Below are 19,346 nucleotides of genomic sequence, written 5' to 3'. Positions count from 1 at the left end.
TTTCAACAAGCCATTATTCTTCAGTTACTGTTCATCGACTTTATTATACTTTGCTCCAAACATCGCTGCAGAAACACTTGAAAAGAGAGTCGCAGATCCAATGCTGCAGATCCACTGGGAACCTTTCTGCCGGCATTGCTGGCTCTGTTTTCTCTATTCCTCAAGATAACAGCACACTGCCGGCAGTGCTGCGAGTGGGTTGTGTTTTAGGCTCCGTCTGACAGTAGAATTATCTAAAGATTTAGCAAAGGAGTGCTGCACTTTAAAGAGTTTCCTACTGATTATAAAGCTACAGTTGCGACATCCAGCACTTGTCACAAGCACGTGTTTGGCTTTGCAAGCTGAGGAGGCCGACCAGAGTGCTTTAAGAGCCTGTGCGAGAGTGTCTGACAAGGATGAAGGGAGAATCACAGAGAGGCCCAAACTGAGACGAGTGCATCTGGAACAAATATAAATTTATCACTGAAGATTTATAAGTGCCATGTGTTGGCAGGTAACTCTCAGATATAGCATAAAACTAGACTCGCCGTAACCTTCAACAGGAATAATGTTCCATTAGCTTCTCTGCGTGCATGTGAAACAGAAAAAGTGAGTTTGTGTGAAACAGAACAGGGAAAAACTGCAACACTGTCTGATTTGTCTGAAAGTGTGGAAAAAGTGTGTAATAAACTGATTACAAACTAAATTTTTTCATTTTAGGTCTAAATAACGTACGTTTTGATGGTTTTTTGAACTGTGGTTGCAGCAACAGCTTTGGCTGCACTGGTCTGTATGTTCTTTTCTGTTATTGCTCCTTTGATACCACCTTAAATTTAATTCCTATCCTTTACCTCTAAATATTAAAGACCCACCCTGATGAAAATCAGGTTTTTTGTGTTAAAATGATCTTGTGGCATTTTTCTCATGATGGAGGACATTTATAATTCCTCTTAAAATTGCATTACTAAGTATTTCTGTATTCAAATCGTTGAGAACCAGGAGAAGACAAAAAATTCTGTTGGAAAAGACAAGGCATCTGGCATCTGGCTCCAAATTGTACGGCTGGATGGCTCTGATATTGCTCGTGCTCTACACCATTGGTCCTGTGCACAACTCAAAGGCAAATTTTTAATTAACTACTGCTGCTCTGCAGAAATTATGACCTAAAAACAACCTCTTTTTTAAATTGTGGCTGAAAAATCATAATTAAAACACCACTAGGAACACTTTTAAAATAGATCCAAAGATGATTGTTCAAGTTTATGGCTCAAATAGTATAAGTTTTTGATAATTCTGGCTGCACTGGTCTGTACGTTCTTGTCTGTTTTCACTCTTGATACCACCTCAAATGCAGTTCCTGTCTTTTATCTGGTAATGTTAATCTCTTTGCCTGATAATCATGGAGGAGGCTGACTGTGACCGTTTGGCTGAAGTACCAAACCGGGACTCGGCCCCCTCCAGCCCTCCTCCCGAAAGGATTATTGTGGTTCACATGCAAAGATGTAAAATCTGCTCTTTAAAAGACTGGTCAGTGAGGTTGACCAAGAATTATGTGTGTCCTCGTAAAACCTATCTTCTATCACACGTCGATGCATTCTTAGCTGCATTGTTGCATCTTTGTGTGTTTGTGTGCTAAGGTAAGAGAATAAACAACGATGGAGCGACATTTAAAATGATCAAATGTTTCCCATCAATGTGGATTTCTACAAATGTGTAAACAAAAATCATGATATAATGACCGCCTCTGCCTAATGTGATCTTTCACATGATGCTAAAATGTCATCCGACACATCAGGGAAGGAGTGACATTTCTGAGACATTGGAGCTTAGATCAAACTTCTAACTGCCTACGGTCATCCCCATATTCCCAGGATATGACATCACTAAAACCTGACCTTTACGAAAGTTGCCAAATAGAAAACAAACCTGCCAGTCGTTGGAAGGTACCCAGTAAGTCCTTTTAGACCAGGGAATTGATAGAGTGACTACTTAGGACTAATTTGATGTTGCAACAAGCACCTAGTGATAACTTGAGGCGCTGCATAGGCTCCAATTTCTTTTGTTAAGAGCTTCAATCCAGGCGCCAAAGTGTTGCTACTTGGTGGCAGATTGTACATTTAGCATAAAAAGGCACATTTAAAGACCTATTCCGATGAAAATTGTGTTGTTGTTTTTTTAACATGTTCTTGTGGAATTTTTCTGATGATGGAACAGAGAGTTCAGTTATAGGTGACGGGAAGGGGGCCAGGTTGTGCCATGCCAACGGTCCCAACCACAAGTCAGAGGCAAATATCTAATGAATTGCGCTACTCTGCAGAAACTAAGTCCTAGAAAATAACACAGATTTTTTGATTTTGGCTAAAAACAGCATAATACTAATTAAAAGACCACTGGGAACGCTTTGAAAACAGCTCAAACAAGGATTACAGTGGATCTATAGTAGGCAATATTGTTGTTTTGAAGTCTTTAAATGATTTTCATGCTGGCATTTTTAGGTAATATGAGTATTTACATGTGAGACTGGGATACATTTGTGGTGGTTTAGATTAAAACGATGTTGATTCTGAGAATCAACCCTGCATGTCAGCTCAGCCTGATATGTGGCCGATGGGATGATTTGAATCCAGCTTGTTGTGTTCCAACCACAAGGAATGTTGGCCATCTGTTAGCTTCCCAAACAAGGCAGGAGGAAAAAGTTGAGGTAAAGATAGTTGCAGACAGCTAAAATGTTGTTAAACTGGGCTTATTTTCCTTGTATGTACTGTAGTGAAGACGTAAACCGTTTTATTGATTTAAATCATTTATCCTATCATATTTACCCGAAGACTTAAGGACTGAAAAACGCAAAACAATCAAGAAGCAAATGCTTATTTATTTATTTTTTTGTTAACATGTCTTTTTTTTTAGTTTCCCTCTATCTGCATATCTAATACAATGACTGCCATATAGAGTTAGGAATGTTTTTAAGTATTTATTTTGCCTTAGTCACAACTACCCTTACGGGTGGATACGGACACACAGGTGGCCCACATGAGATTTACGATTGTAGATCGCTTGGTGAGCCCGTAGAGTAAAAAGGTTCTTGTACATTTTTGCTATGGGCCTGCTGCTGGCGACAGTCGTAGCAAACACCTAAACAACATGTAAAGGTAAGGGTAAAGAAGGTGAGACGGGGCCACGCCATGCGGATTTTAATGGGTCCTGTTAGCCCTGTTCATCCTTTACTACAATACACACCTGCACTCCCTTTGAGATGTGGCCGCTCCTCTCTACGACCCTCCACGGGCTTGAACGATTCAAAAACCTGCAATACTGGTCAGCCTCCGTATGAGTACATATGACTAAGGCTTTAGGTTTATTTAAGCCACTTTTACATATATATTTTTGCATGTTTTTTTTCTTCAATTTTTAGCTAAGTTTTTGTTTATTTCTATCCAGGCAGGAGACCCTTCTGGCTGCTATAAGTGAGAAAGATGCAAACATCGCCCTCCTTGAGCTGTCCTCATCCAAAAAGAAGAAAACTCAGGAGGAGGTAGCAGTTCTGAAACGAGAAAAGGACAGTCTGGTTCAGCAGCTGAAACAGCAGGTAAGGCTTCATGTAAGCTTAATGAAATGTAATCATGAAGGAGGTGCCTGTAATTAAACCATAAAAGAGATTGAATGTAGGGGCTTAATTAAAAAGGGATAAATGAAAGGAGGAAATTCAAAGACAAAGAGAAACCATCTCTAAATATGACTTGAAGTATCCAGTCTTAAGATTAAGGTCCTCTTTTCACTTCTACACACCATTTTGCAACACAAAAAACTCTCTGTGGTCAATTGTTTTTGTTGAATTTGAAATATTTGTCAGATTTGCACACCAGCACACAAATCCTCAAAAGTCACTTTTTGGCATGAAAAGATGTTAACAGAGTTCACACACTGTTATGTACACACACATCCTTGCCAAAAACAAGGATATAAACATGACCAAATTCCTCTGTGGTTCCACACAGGGGTTTATTCACACACACTTGCTCTGAGGCTCACACAGTTAAGGTTCTCCGGGCTCTAATGAAATCACCAACTCCTCGCTGGATGAGCCTGCTGGGAATTTGAGGGATTTCTTTCTTCACTGGTGTCCTCGTGTGAGGCAACACATCTACACGCTTTATAATTTGCTGCATCAAATGGCGTTTGCTTGAAATCCAACAGGATTGTGGATGGAGGTTTGTGGTAGTTTATGGACCAGTCGAACATGCACAGCGATAGCCCTTATTTTTTTTCTGCCAACCCCAAAATAAATCCAATGTGTTCATTTAAAAGTGAAGCCTGAGGATTGTTTGAATTTTTATGTCATCACTGGCAGAATGAACTCAGTGTACTGGATAGTTTGTTTCAGCGCTTTAATGAGATTTGTTAGCACTGTTTCTGCTATTTCTGCAAGTCAGACCTGCAGTAAAAATAAGCAAAGAGACAGGAGCAGGTTAGAGTTAGTAGATATTTCAGTAAACTGCTGTCATATTTTAGTGTCAAAATTAATCTATCAACACAAAATTAAACTGGAACTTGTGTTGCATCTTCTTTTGTTCCATTAATCCTCTACCTCCTGGATAACCTGTCTTTAGAGGAGCCTAAACAGAATTTAAACAATAAAGTTCCTTTAACCCTAAATTTTGATTATAAAAATAACAAAATAATTTTTCTGTGATGCGTAGTTTCTGCAGCAGTTCTGGAATAAGTGGTACATTGCAAATTAGCATCATATGGCGTGAAAGGGGTTAAAATGCAAAACTTTTGTATTTTGCTTCAGGAAAAGTTCGATTTTCTACTTATGAACCTTGTTAAGACAAAGGGCTTACTGAGGAAAATGATTACTATTTAATACTTTTTTAAAAGAGAATTAATAGATCATATAGGAGCTAAAACTTCATTTAAAATGGTAAATTCATCATTGCAATAAAAACACGATTGGACTGTTTTTTATCGTTGAGCAATACAGAAATCTTTAATTGCAGGTTCATTTCTGTCGTGCTGAGAGTACTGGCATCATGACGCGAGGACGAGGTTCCTCCTGGACGGTTCACCTGTCCATCACAAGATGGACAAACAAGCCCGCTGTCTCACACCCATAATTTAAAATCGCCTTTAGATTTAACATGCAGCTTTACAATCTGCAGGAGGAAACTTGAAAAGCTTCACTAGAAAGTAGAGAACCCGCAGGAACCCTCCTACTGCAGAAGACTGTAAATGAAGTTGACTCTTTTTAATTTTCTCCAAGTCAAAGGAAATTGGACAAAAAGAAAACAGACAGAGATGAAAGGGAAAGATCTCGAAATATAAAAAAGCAAAAAGAAAAGCATTGTTGGTAGTCTTTAATAAATGGAAGACGAGTGGGTAGAAGAACGTGGCCCAGCCATGTCAGTAACAGACATGTTTTACATTTAAAGACGTGTGGGCTGCTGCACCTGGAAGGTTCCCATGTGGTCCCTTTTTGTGACTTTGGATGGCTGCCTCTTTAAAATTCAATACTTCGTTTTTTTAGATAATAATTGTACAAATAAGGATTTACCAAAAAGTAAAAGCTCCAATAAAATAAACCTTTTTAAGGGTAAAATGTTGAGATGAAGGTTGACGAAAACTTGAGACATCTGAAATATGGCATTCCTCTTTAAAACAGTGTCCTAAATGTAGTTATTTATGACTGATGTCTTCATTTTATGGATAAATCTCTTTAATTTATTTGTGAACTGTAGCTGACATTCATTTCTCTCTTTTTGCAATAACTTCTTCATCTCCTCTTGTTTATTATCATGACCTCTGAAGTCACTGACAAGAGAAAAAGAATGAGTTTAATCTAATTTATTATCCTGCCGACACTTGTCACGATGAAATCATTCCCAGCAGCGTCCCACTCCTACTCATTTCATTAACAATTTTAATTCTTCACTTATCAGCAGCTGCCTTGTTCTTGATGGAGAAAAAAGGGGAAATAATTTAACGTGATGGAAGAGTTTTCGTCCAACCATGACTCAGCAACTTTCCAGTAATGATAATTACACCGATATCTATGTAGATTTTTTTTCCTCATTCACCACTGCAGAGCAAGACCAAACAATAATCTAATCTAATATTCCCCAGAGCCTTATCACAAAGAAATAATTTCCTTCTCTGCAAGAAAGTCTCAGTCAGCAGTTCCCCCTTCATTGGACTCTGCTCATTTGTTTTTCATTCTCTCCATTGTCAGCGGGTTACAGAAAAGCTGTAGATTCAGGGGTTGAGGAAGACAGGAGGTATGAAGGAGGAGGAGTGAAATAATGGTGCGATGATTAGATTAAGTGAGACGGAGAGTTGGCACAGAAGCAACTGAGCTGAGGTCAGCATTCCTGGCAATTAGAGAAAAGGAAAAAGATGTAGATAAAGGACAAAGAGAAAAACGAGGACGTCCACTTTTCCTTTGTTTCCTCTCACCTTCCTCCACCTCCTTCTCTTTGACTCGGATTCATATTTATGTTTTCTGGCAATCTTATTTTGGTTGTCCGTTTTAGTTAGTTTTGCTGAGTAGGAGGGGGAAAAGCCAGCCAGCAGCCAACAAGCATTAAATACTTCCTGAAGCTGAGCCCACTCTTCTCCTCTGAACGCAACTTCAGCACCGTCAAGCTCGGTCTTTATCTTTTTCCAGGACCCTACTGAACCAAACCAATCTGCATCACATCGATCAATAGGAGAGAGGACTTTTTAAATAATTTTATTTAAAAAAAAAGATGTATTGCCGCTGTTAATTAAAAAAAGAGAAAAGGAAAAGAACATGAACATTGAATTAAAGAGGCTGTTTAAAAATCTTGAAACATGATGTTTTTACTGAAGAAATACAAACGTGCACATGGTAGGGACCATTTAAGTCTTTATGTCTAATTTAGGTTTTAAAAAACTGATGACAGTTTATGATAGGATCACACATAAAAGCCACAGTGTGGACTCCTTAAGTCCGGCTCCTTGCAGGGCTCAGTATAAATCTGAAGGGATTTAGATAGACTCAGGCTGATAGATTCAGATTTACAACCTTCCTTGTTTTTCTGTCTGAAACCTCCCTGCGGACTGGAAAGTCTAAAGTTAAACTACAATGTGTGAAATAAGCAGGAAGACAGAAAAGTATTAAAGTATTAATAATGAAAATAATAGAAGCACAAAGATGTGAGAAACCAGGACCATGAACAGGTTTTTACACTGTTAATTGCTTCTGCAAGTGTGACTGTGTTTGTGGGAAGTGATCTAAGGACAGTCTAATATTAGTCTCCATGGACCCCCTTCCCCCCTAAGTGAGAACTTAACAAGCCAGTTCTTCTTCTGTGGTGTTAACTAGCTACACGACAGGTGGCAAGTCATGGAGAGTACAGTTATGAGCAGAAAGAAAGCTCACTTTCTTTCATTTTTCGTTGAAAAGTTTTAAACCTCTTGTTACAAAATCTTTAAAGCTTTAAAGATATTTAAGTAGTCGCAGAAGTAGTTTAAGATCCATTATTACTGATAAGCAACAATATTTATTTTTAGTAAAAGCACCTAATTAGATGAGTTTTTTTTAAATCATGTCAAATGTTAATGGTGAAGTAACACAAAAAAGCTTTTGATTTTCTTTTAGAGCAGTGGTACCCAAGACCCGGGCCACGGATCGGTACCAGTCCGTGAGACAGTTGGCCGCAAAATAAAATGAAAAAAAACGCAACCTCGCTAAGTTCTTTTTCGGGTCACAGAGGTGCCGGAGCCTTTCCTGGCCGCTGTTGGAAAAAGGCAGGTCACATCCAGGATGGTTTGCCAGTTCAGCACAGAGAAACACAGACACACAACCACACACTCACATCCAAACAAAGTCCTTTGACCGGATAACACAAGTTTGTTTGTTTTTTTTGGCACAAACACACAAAATGCATTGCTCCCAAAATAATGTTGCAATCCACTGTTTTTTATCCTGGTAGATCTCTATTGACATAAAGTATTGTCTGTAGTAGTAGACTTTATGTCTCTGTCCTCCTCCCTAAAGATCGCTCCATGGTGTTTGTCTCTCCACAGACCCAGAACAGAATGAAGCTGATGGCGGATAACTACGAGGACGACCATCTGAAGGTGGCGTCTCCAAACTCAGAGCAGCCCAACAATCATAAGCCCTCCCCGGATCAGGTGAGACTTCACAGAAGAACGTTTGCTTAATCTGTTCTAATTAGTTTTGGCATTTGTCGTCAGCAAACAGTGTTTTGTTCCCCTCCAGCTTGTTATTTCCTATCTAACTATCTCAAACTCACTTCCTGCCTTTTGAACTCACGCTGCGGCTGGAATAAACTAACCAATAGGACGATGAGGAGGGCATTTGGGCCTAGCCAATCACATGCCTTCTTTCACACCCTCACACAGCCATATTGTACAGAAGGGTGAGCATCTTTTGTCTGGATCAGCTCGTGGTTGGATGTTCTTTTCATGTTCCTCGTCTTTGCCGACTTCTTGTCATCTATGAGCTTTGGATCTTTCGGTTTTTCTCTTTTGCATGATCAGCATTCCATCCAGTCTTTGACTTTTGGTCTTGAAAACTCACTTCATTTTTTTCCTTTCAACTTCCTTTTTTCTTTGTTATTAGCATGTAGAAAAATATATTCAAGTCTTAAATTGGTTTAGCGGGTTACTTTCCTATTCATTTGCATGTTGTCATTTACTCTAGTAGTAATTCTTGCTTTTTTATGTATATGTTAAAAAGTTGTTTTTTATTTTTCATGTTTTTTATTTGGCACAATACTTTTTTTAAAATCACACTCAGTAATATCTTGAATTATTTGTATTTTGTTGTTGAAAATTGGCCAAACTGAGACAGACCACTAACGTAAAAGAATGGGTTTTTACAGCGTCTCAAAATTATGAATGGACAAAGTAAATTATTTGCATAAAAACTGCAAAACACGTCAATATATTTTTTTGAAATAGTCTTGCATAAAAGACGCACTTTCACCATTTCCTTTGAAAACTTCACATCTCAGCCTCATTCAGTTCAAAAAGTGATGTCGCAAAGCTTTTTATCAAATGGAAAAAATCTTAAAGTTTAGAAACATGCGATTGCTTAAAGCAACTCCAGCCTCACATTATGAACAGGATGTACGGGTTTACTGAGAGAGCGGCGCTCAGGCAGCTCCACATATGAGTAGCACATGCTGCTTTCAGTGCAGCTCAGTTCCTCCAGAGGGATTTCCCAGCAGGATGCATAAAGGCCCAGAGGTTCACTATTGGATCTGAAGTTTGACCCTTCCTATTAATTAGAGGTAGCACCTTCCTGCTGAGAGACGCAGGCTGACCGGCACACACACAGTATGCATATGCCATCGCTTTTCCTTTCTGTCTCCATGAGTACGCACACATACGCCCTCCTCTGAGCTTGTAAGGTGGGTAATTTGCCATAGTACATTTCATCCTAACAGTGAGCGATTGTGAGTGTTCCTGTAAGGGGATTCTGTACAGCAGTTGGAGAATGAAATGCTTCAAAGACAACGGCTACAGAGAAACACATGAGAGCAGTTTCAACACACATTAGCCATTATTAAGAACATGTCAGGGCATTTTGGATTTTCAGTGTTATATAACATATATTTATTTATTTATTGTACATTTTTGCCAGGTGAGTGGGTTTTGAGTTCGAGAAAATTGATCCTATTGTGACTTAAATCAAATTAGACCCTCTAATGATCAACTTTTAAAGGTTTTTTGTTGTCATGTTTAGAATGAGACATGAGGGTGTAACAGGAATTTTGAACCCTGTTTTATTTTAAACTTTTCTCTTTTCTATAAGCAGCCTTAGGGTTGATCTATTCTGCAATGTCAATACAAATGCAACTGATTAGGCTTTCAAACCAGGGTACTCTGACTGAATTCATTGAAAACAGGTGGGCAGTGCAACAAGGCTTCACATCTTAAGGTGGTTTTCTTTCACATTGTGTTCTCACAGCAGACCGAACTACCTGTAAACTAGCAAATCCTGCAAGTCCTTTGACAAGCACATATTGAAAAGCTACTTTACTTCCTCATTACACCAAGTCTAGATTTTCCAACCTTTCCCTACATTTGTTAGTGTGGAATGTATTTTTTCTTTCTACCTTATGGTACTTACTTCTCATATTCTTTTACAAATCAGTGTTAAATGTGTCTTTGAAACACACCAGTGTTTACTTGCAAGTGAACCAAGACTTCCGTTTTCCTGCTGCTTCTCTATCAGAATGTGATAACAGGTGGAGCCTCTAAAGAAATTAATTTTGGCGCAGACTTAAAAGCCCAGTGTGAAAACACTCTGATAATTGGAGTTGTAAAAGTGACTTTTACTGTTTGTTCAAGATTTAATTAAATGTTTCTCAATCAATCCTAAAATTATTCAGCTTATGGTTTGACCAAACCTATAAATGGAATTATTACTTGATTTTTAATAAAGGAACAGTGGGGGTTTACCTTAACTTATTGATATATTTATCAAGAAACAGATTCAAAAACTAGTAGTTTCTTTGTTTTCTGCGTGGTATTAAATGCATATGTCAATTGGTAAAGTGTGGCAGTATTTTTTTTTTTTTCCCCTGTGAGGTCAGGCAGCTGAATGCCTCTCTTTGGAGTTCCTTCATAGTACAGTAGGAACCTGGTCAGGACGCATGGGAGGCTAATAAAGCTGCACAAACACACACCGTGCTGCAATGCTGTATAAATGTATGCCTCCTTTGGGATTGTTTTATAGCACAGAGAGATACTGGAAAGCGCTGCAGACTCATTAACCACACACATTGAATTTGTTGACCATTCCAGGCTGTGCAACCAAAAAAACATGTCATTGATTAATGGTTTCAACCTGAAAATCATAGTTTAAAAAATGTTCAAATACTCAGATAATGGTTCAAATATAAAACTTTCTTCCCTCTATTATGTTTCTGTTTGCTTAAAACAAGATAAAAACACAATTTTTCCTTTGGTCCACACTATATATCCATATTTCTTTCCGTTCTTTCTGTCTGATCCTCATTTGTCTTGTAAATGATCCTCAGTGCTTTTCGGCAATAGTCCAGAAAGCAAGGACAGTATTTTTTCTATTATTATGTTGTATTTTCAAACTTTGTAACAGACTATAATTAATAAAAAGAATGAAAGAGCGGGTGGTGCCCATAACTTTAGGATTGCTTTTTGCTATGGGACAATATCTGAGAACATTTTTTTTGTGCTCATCTCAGCAGCAGAGATGTTTTTAACACACAAACACTGATATTTCCCTCCCCGACACTGTGAAGAAATAGTCATAAGTATATGAAAAAATTCTGAAATTATTGGATGTGCAGCAAAAAAATCAGACAAACAAGCAGGATTTAGGAAATGATAAGCAGATCAGCTAACAGTATTAGAGCTTTCACAGTACTTTGTTGTACACATCAAATTACCCAACTTGCAAAAATATTAGAAGGTGACAAAAACAGTAAGCAATAATAATTCAGCCACAGTTATATTCTGTACTTCATGTTCCTGTATTCCTGTAATAAAAGACAAGAGCGCATATGTTAAAGTTCTTGTTTTAATATGAGAAAGACTGTTGCTAGATTTTTGCAGCAAAAAAACAGTTTCATCGTAGTAAATGTCCTGACTGAGCAGCAGCGGAAGGCCTGTTCCTGATCAGATGAAACTGTGCTAAGCCATTTTGGTTGTCAAGCTTACTGTCAATTAGAAGCTGGTTTGATTGAACTCTCTTTTATAAAAATCATTTATCAAGATAAACCGGTTCATATAAAATCATGGTAATTGTATAAAGTACTCAAAATTGTGCAATTCACCACCAAGGTTGTTTTAAAGACCCACTCCGATGAAATAGAATGTGATTGTGAGATTTTTCTGAGAAAGGAGGACATGTTTGAAGAAAATTATGCTAAAAATTACATTTCTGAGTATTTCTTAATTCAAACCTTTGTGAATAAGGAGAGAACAAAAAAATTCAGGTTGAAAAAGAGCGTATTCGTAACATATAAAAAAAAGGTTGGGCAGGCCACAAGCTTTCTGCTCCGAGCTTTTAGCAACTGGGAAGGGATTGTTGGCATTGCTCCACGCCAACGGTCCCTTCCACAACCCAGAGGTATATTTCTAATGAACTAGTGCCAACTTTAAGGTCCCATTTTCATACGCCCTCTTAAGTTCCAACTCCTTTCATCTTTTATCTTAACGTCAGTAGTTCAGTAGAAATTTGCCTGAGTTGTGGGTGGGACCGCTGGCACACAGTAAGCTCGCCCCTTTTCCCATCATCCATCTGTTTACACTCTCTCCCCGTGGCTTACGGCCCTCACAACCTCAACCTTACATTACCGGCGCGACCAAAATGGCAAGCAATATCTGAGCTATCCAGCCGTACAATTTTGAGACAGAAATCAGCTCAGACAAAGAAAATGAAGATGTACATGGATCTATTGTCTGCAAGTGGATGCATTGAATGGAGGGGTGCATCCATGTAGCACCTATGTCACTGCCACTGCTTTTTCCAATGGCATTGTTTCAGCTGATCCTCAACAGTTTGAATGAAGAAATACTCAGAAATGCAATTTTAAGCTAATATATGTCCTCCATATTGAGAAAAAAAGCCACAAGAAAATATTAAAAACACCAAAAATACTATTTTTATCTAAGTGGATCTTTGAGGCTCTACACATAAGTCATGAAGCATCAAACCAAGATAACATGATTTCAGTATTTATTATCCAGAGAATTCCAAATCTAGCAATATTCTAGATTCTGTTAAGAATGTGTTAAGAATATTTTATTAGTAGCACATGTAAATGACCAAGTGGCTCCATCAAAGTTTTTTGGGTGTAATTGCCATAGTGTGAAAGCAAACTAGCTTCTTTAGAGTTTCAGAATAGAGGCCCAGAATGTTGTTTCTGTGAGTGATAGGATGGGATCTTATCTTCCTGACTGTGGGGATTTGTGTTTGTTGAGTGACGATGAGCACAGAGTGCACACTGATGCTGCTGGGATTAAATATACTTTACCGATTCACAAACCCACTCACATACACACAAATAGACCTCTTAACATACTTCTTCTCACTTAAATCTTGGTATTCCCCACTGAGGAAATCTTGATGTGTATTTCTTATCTGTGTTAGTGTGGATATCTCTTGGGGGGTCCTGTCTCATAGCGTCTACATGTGTGCAACTTGTTACACTTAAAATAAAGGAACATATGTTAAATCCAATTCCTCATTTATATATTGTAAGCCTCTGTAGGATTATGACAAGTATATTTTTATAGTTTGTAGTATTTTTTGTGAAACTTTTCAATCTTTTTGTTCATCTCTCAAAGTAAAGAGTGAAAGGAATAAGTTGCTAGAAACTTTGCCAATGGTGATTATAATAGGAACTAAACTTCAAATCGAACAATAAATATAATAAAAAGAATCTCTCTGTGAAATATTTGTAATAAAAAACATGGATAAAACTTTTTAAAAAAGAATGTAATTCTCAAAAACTTTGAAAAACCATTGAATTATCTAAAACTACAACCTTTTTTTCTTATACTGAAAACAAATACAAAGTGTTTGTCTTAACAAAATTTTTGGAAGATATTTGTACAGCTGTTTGATGTAAAGGCCTACTTTATTTTACTGTAACTATAAAAAAATCTTCTCCTCCTGTTTCACTCTACATACTAGTTGAGAATCCTAGAAATGGTCAGTGAAGGCTTTGCTAAACAGACCTACAAACCCCTTCTGACCTCATTTTGAAAACAGCTTTGTTCTGACGTGGAGAAATCTAGAAGAGTTTATGCCAATTTGAAGTAATTGATGATTTAAAAAAGTTTATTGAGGGAATGATGGTTGTGTACTTCAGACAAAACGATTATTATATCAAGTCTGTAAAAGTGACATGTGGGATGAAAGAGGAAAATTAAAAACAATAGGGAAATATGTCAGTGTTAAAGTTCTGCTTTTATCTTGTGGTTTTATGCTTTCCTAGCACTTATTAATACTTTATCTTGAGTTTTTATTTTATTTTAGTTGTCGTTTTTTAAGTTTCGACCTTTTAATATAGGGCGCCTTGTTTAACTCTGGTCATTTTAAGGTGCTGTAGAAATAAACTTGCGTTAAGTTGAGTTTAATTTGTTTGTTTGTTTATGTTATTGCATCCTTTTGTAAGAATTTTTATGGAGATAAAAATACACCTTTATTTGATTAATCTATTAGTTTTTGTGGGAAAATTTTTAATTGTTATGTTTTATTGTGTGAGAAGTGTTATCATATGGTAGTTTTTTTTACTTAAGTTAATCTTGAGTATTCAAAATTTTGAATTTTTCCTATGTGATTTATTTTCTACCCACCTACATCCATTAAACCAAATAATCATTGATATTTGTTCAGCATTTTTTTTTACCTGCATCCATTCATTTACATCAAATTGTGTCTTTATAAAGTACTTTATTGAATCAATTTATTTCAGTTTTCTGTGTTAAATGTTTTGTTGTTTGTCACGTGAGATCAAATGTGTGAATCTGCATGGTGTAGCTTCTTATTCTCCCTCATCACTGCATGCCTGTGCCTTTTCCTGAGGTGTTTCAGCCAAAAACTCTTCTTTTCATAGATTAAAAATATAATTCTGTTTCCCTCCCTTAGATTCTCTCTCCTCTCCTGGATCTCAACCAGAATTGTAATAAGCTGAAGCTTTACATCAGCCATCTGACCTCATTGTGTCAGGAGCGAGACCCAGTCATACTTCAGGACTTTGCCCCGCCCCCTGCCTATCACCGCTCTGACTCTGCCTCTTGGCACACGCAGCTGCACGGCATGAAAGAGGAACAGGTAAGAAACCATGCACCCGACGAGTTCTGCGAAAGAAATCCAACGACAACAGAATCTATTTTCTGCTTCAAATCTGTGCAGTTTGTAAAAAGCAAGACATTAAGGAGAGGATGTGGGTTTTTTATGGGAAAATAAACGACCACTCTTAAATCATTTGCTTCTAAAACACCTTGTGTGCTTATGCACTCACTGCAACTGTCTAAGCGTGTGGGTTTGAGCACGTGTATGCAGGCTTAGTGGGGGGCACACTCCCACCCACCCCCGTTGGGTTTGACATTATTGCAGGAGTTTACTTCATCAGGTCACCTGTCATCCAGCGCCTGGCTGTACAGCAAAAGCTCCTTTTTTTTTTTTTTTGTGGTCATTTTAATTTACCGTGCAGGGAGTTCAAGCTTTTGTCAGCTGGAGGAGGCTCTATTCTTTGTGTTCGTTTTACAGTCAGAGGCGAAGAGGAGAGCAAAGGCAAGCAAACGAGAGGCCCAAACGAAGCCGCGTTGCCGTAGTAGCTTCTTATGTTTTCAAACATTCAAATTAAATAGTATGTTATTCAGTATTGTAAATTGCGGTTGTCTATGGCTTCCCCTGTCTCCTTTACCATACTGAAAACATATCAGGCATTGCATGGCCACTACATGTGGTATGCATTGAAAGTTGTAACTGTAGACACTTACAGATCGCTGTGACAGACTGTGCGGTTATGATCTTAGTTTGGTAAGTCTTTATGAAAGCCCTTCTGTGTTTTAAAGCTTGGAAATGTCTCTGGGTGCTTCAGATATAAGGATTGTTGTCACCTTGAATAAACTTTACATTTGGAAAATTAAGCTGTCACTTAATCACAGCACACATTCTATGATTGGGGGCAAGTTTCTATTACAGAAAAACGTTAATACGAATTTTTCATCATCAGTCTGTTTTCATAAAAAAATGCAGACCTTTTGTGGTTTCCAAGCTGAAGTTCTTTAGTTTCAAAAGGAAAACGTGCTCTATTAAAACTGATTATGTGGGCAGCTGTAAGAGCTTATCTAACAAGATTGAATATTGCCTGCAGCTTTTTAGTCCTACCTTATATTTATAAAACCATTTCTAAAAATATTAAAAGAAAACGTTGGTCATGTGGCCACATGGAGTTTCATTTCACGTCTGAAATAAGTCGGAGTCTAAAACGTAAACAGTGGAGCAAAAATTGTCCCACTAAACAAGATGAGAGACGTCCGTAATGTTAATCAAAGGTACACTTTAACTGTGAGCAAATTTCTTTGCAAGAACATAAGTATTAGCTCACAGACATGCAAGAATCCTGTCCCTCGTTTGTTTCTTGTGACCTGTACTCCACTTGTCACCTCTATCGATGACACCTGTTTATCTGTATAACGATACGTTCACACCAGGCATGTGCATTCAAGAACAAGCTGAACGCGCTTTTGGCATGTGGTGTTCACACTGGACTGTCACTACCTGATACTAGTGATTGTACCTACAGGTGGAAGGGGCTTGTGAGCAGTGAAAATATCGCAACTCTTGCTCCAGGCTTTTTTTTTTCACAGCTCTATGCCGATTTATGAAAGACTTGGTGTCACATAATTCCAGCTGGGAACAAACCACAATTATTAATTTCTCCTCCATGATCAGTTTATTAAACAGTTGGCACTTTTGTGAATTAAAAAGGATGCTACCCATAAGTCACTACCAAATCCCAGTCCCTGATTGTTTAAAGTTAAGGCTTTTTCTAATCACTATCAGTATATAGTTATAACTTATTTGGTGGTTTTGATAAACATTTAATGCATTAGGCCTCTTTAAATGGTGCTCCTTTCCACACATTACTTTCTCTTGTAATTTATTTTTGGCAATACTGCTTACAATTACTGTTTATTTTCACTACATTATTTAACTAATTCATCAAGTAACTTGTAGGTGTTTCCATTTCTCTTAGTCTTTTCATGTTTTTTGCAGGCTGAGGTCTTTATTTCAGCATTTTTAGCAACCAATTAAAAGCAAATCTTGACACCTTTTGCTAGGACAAATTTTAACATTTGCCAAACTTGCTTCAGCATTTTCAGCAAAAAGCATTCACACCTGCATAATCATAGATAATGCAAATCATTTGTTTGTTATTTATTGCTGTTTAGAACAACAGCATCAATGTATTTTAATTACTTTTAACAGATGGGCACTGTTTCGCTGTTAAAATCCTGAATCCTGTTTCCTGTATCCTGTATCCTTATATTTAAATATTTATCTTCTTAATATGGTGCCATCACCTTTATGGGTAGAGAGACCATTTTGGTAGTAGCAAGTTGATCATTTTGTCAAAAGATACATATAATAAGTCAGTCTATCAAACTGTTTTATTAAAGTACTTTACAATAGCATCAGCTGCAACTAAAGAATTATACAACACTGTGGAGGAGCATATCAAATGTTAGCCCAAGACAAACAATAACTTTAAAAGATGATATTAATCCCCAAAACTCTAAAAATCGCAAAAGTCTTTGAAAAGGGTTAAAAAGATATTAGAATTGACCTTTTCTTTATGGATTCCAAAGTTAGTTTTTGCAGTGTGTAAAAAAAGTATTTGGTTTTATCCTGATAAAACCAAAAAGTACAGCAAAAAAAGATCATTTTCCCTAACTTTGCTCTACTTTTGCCCCCACATCATCTTCTAACTCATGATCTTGAAAACATTTTCTCTCCATAAGGATGTGAGGTCCCCTCTCTTTATTTTTCCTTGCTTCCATCAACACCACCTTTCAGCTCATGCAGTCTCATTTTCTCCATGTCAGTGCTGCCGTCGTTCTAAAATAATCAGCAGCTATGTTTTTATGGGTAGATCTTTCCCCTAACATCACAGTTTGCATCGCTCTGTTTCTCCGTTTTTCTCTGTCCACCCACAGCTGGGCAGTGCCACTTTAGGCGCCTCGCCTTTTTTTTTTTTTTTAAACACTGACCCTGTTGACACACAATCGCAGAGACACACTGCCGCTCTTTCATTCAGGCCCGTTTCCCTCCGTCGTGTGACAACGTTGCCCTGGTTGACCCAATTCATAATTCACACACTGAGGCTCCTTCCAGACCACCGTGTGGTCTGTGTGCCAGCCTCTCATCTATGTCTTGTAGTGAGTGTGTGTGTTTTACAAGCCTTTGCCTGGCTCTGTTAAAATGCCTGGCACTCTATAAAGCTATTAGGTTATAGCGTATAAACTCTCTTGGATGAAAATCTCAAGGAAATATCTCAATCACGTATGTTTTAACATGAAAACAGACCAGAGGAGTTTATGTACATGACTGTCTTTAATCTCTCAACATTACGTCTTACACCTTTTCTTTCTTTTACTTAGCAGTAAAAAGAACCTCTTTGTTTGTTTGATTTTCATTTTTCTGTGAAAAATTTCTTAAGCTGGGTCCAGTCTGTAAATCTACAGCTTCTCACGGTTTATTTGAACACATCAGAAGGAAGATCTGAAGCCAACCCTTTTATTAATGTTCACTTAGCCCTTCATTAGCATTACAAAGAGGTGGAAACAGCAATTGAAAAGCATGTTGTGATGCTTTATAGCCACAAATCTACCGTTTCATGTCAATAAATCACAAAAATAAAGGTTGTACTTGAAAAAAGTTGTATCTCATAATTATTTTTGACACCTGTTGGCCTTTTTTCAATAGTTGAACATGAACATCTTTTTAGCTAAAAACTGCCATCAATGTCATTAAAGACCCACTCTGATGAATATGAGGGGCCGTATAAGACATTATTTATTCTGATCCATTCACATTCATACATTCTTGCTCTCACAGTCATATATACTCTCTTTCGCATACATATATTCTCTTACGCATCCATATATTCTCTCTCTCACATTCATACATTCTTGCTCTCACAGTCATATATACTCTCTTTCGCATACATATATTCTCTTACGCATCCATATATTCTCTCTCTCACATTCATACATTCTTGCTCTCACAGTCATATATACTCTCTTTCGCATACATATATTCTCACTTGCACATCCATATATTCTCTCTCTCGCATGCATATATATTCTCTTACGCATTCATATATTCTCACTTGCACATCCATATATTCTCTCTCTCGCATGCATATATATTACTTTACACATACATACATTCTCACTCTCATTGTCACTCTTAAAAAAGAATGTATGTATGTGAAAGACAAGTATATATGAACGTGTGAGGAAGAGTTTATATGTGTGTGTGAGAGAGGAGTATGCATGAAACGGAAGTTACTTTGCATGAAAAGGAAGGCACTTTGAATGAAAAGGAAGGCACTTTGAATGAAACGGAAGGCAGATGATTTCTCGTGCTCTGATTGGACGAGAGGCCGCCACCTCCCATTTTGAACACTAAACCCTATCACTTGTACTGACTCATAACTATTAAGGTTACACAACTTAAATGTCATTTTGTAGTTGATTCAACTATAAAGTATTAAGCTCTATCAAGATTTTTTCAAATTTAACTTAACAGTGCTAAATATTTTAAAGCTTATTTGTATCTGGCACTCAAAAATTTTAAGATCCGTGAAGTA

At 37.5% G+C, this 19,346-nt stretch overlaps 1 protein-coding gene and 1 long non-coding RNA gene across 13 annotated transcripts in view; one reads left to right on the top strand and one right to left on the bottom strand.

Annotated features, from left to right (window-relative positions):
- Positions 1–19,346, top strand: part of LOC101162174 (ELKS/Rab6-interacting/CAST family member 1) — a 123,194-nt gene that overhangs the window by 81,673 nt on the left and 22,175 nt on the right. For 9 of the 12 annotated variants that reach the window (XM_020714177.2, XM_020714178.2, XM_020714183.2 and 6 more), the window contains 3 exons: positions 3,418–3,565; positions 8,026–8,133; positions 14,609–14,794. In XM_020714177.2, coding sequence (XP_020569836.1) covers positions 3,418–3,565; positions 8,026–8,133; positions 14,609–14,794 — 442 coding nt within the window. Of the gene's footprint in view, positions 1–3,417; positions 3,566–8,025; positions 8,134–8,303; positions 8,382–14,608; positions 14,795–19,346 lie in introns of those variants that run through there. The other 3 variants (XR_002293072.2, XR_002293073.2, XR_002293071.2) reach the window with 1 other exon arrangement.
- LOC105357086 overlaps positions 1–19,346 on the bottom strand; it is a 30,247-nt gene that overhangs the window by 2,821 nt on the left and 8,080 nt on the right. The gene's annotated exons all lie outside the window — the stretch shown is intronic.

This window comes from Oryzias latipes, chromosome 23 (genome assembly GCF_002234675.1).
Source record: "Oryzias latipes chromosome 23, ASM223467v1".
Taxonomy (NCBI): domain Eukaryota; kingdom Metazoa; phylum Chordata; class Actinopteri; order Beloniformes; family Adrianichthyidae; genus Oryzias; species Oryzias latipes.
This window is presented reverse-complemented; position numbering and strand designations above follow the sequence as displayed.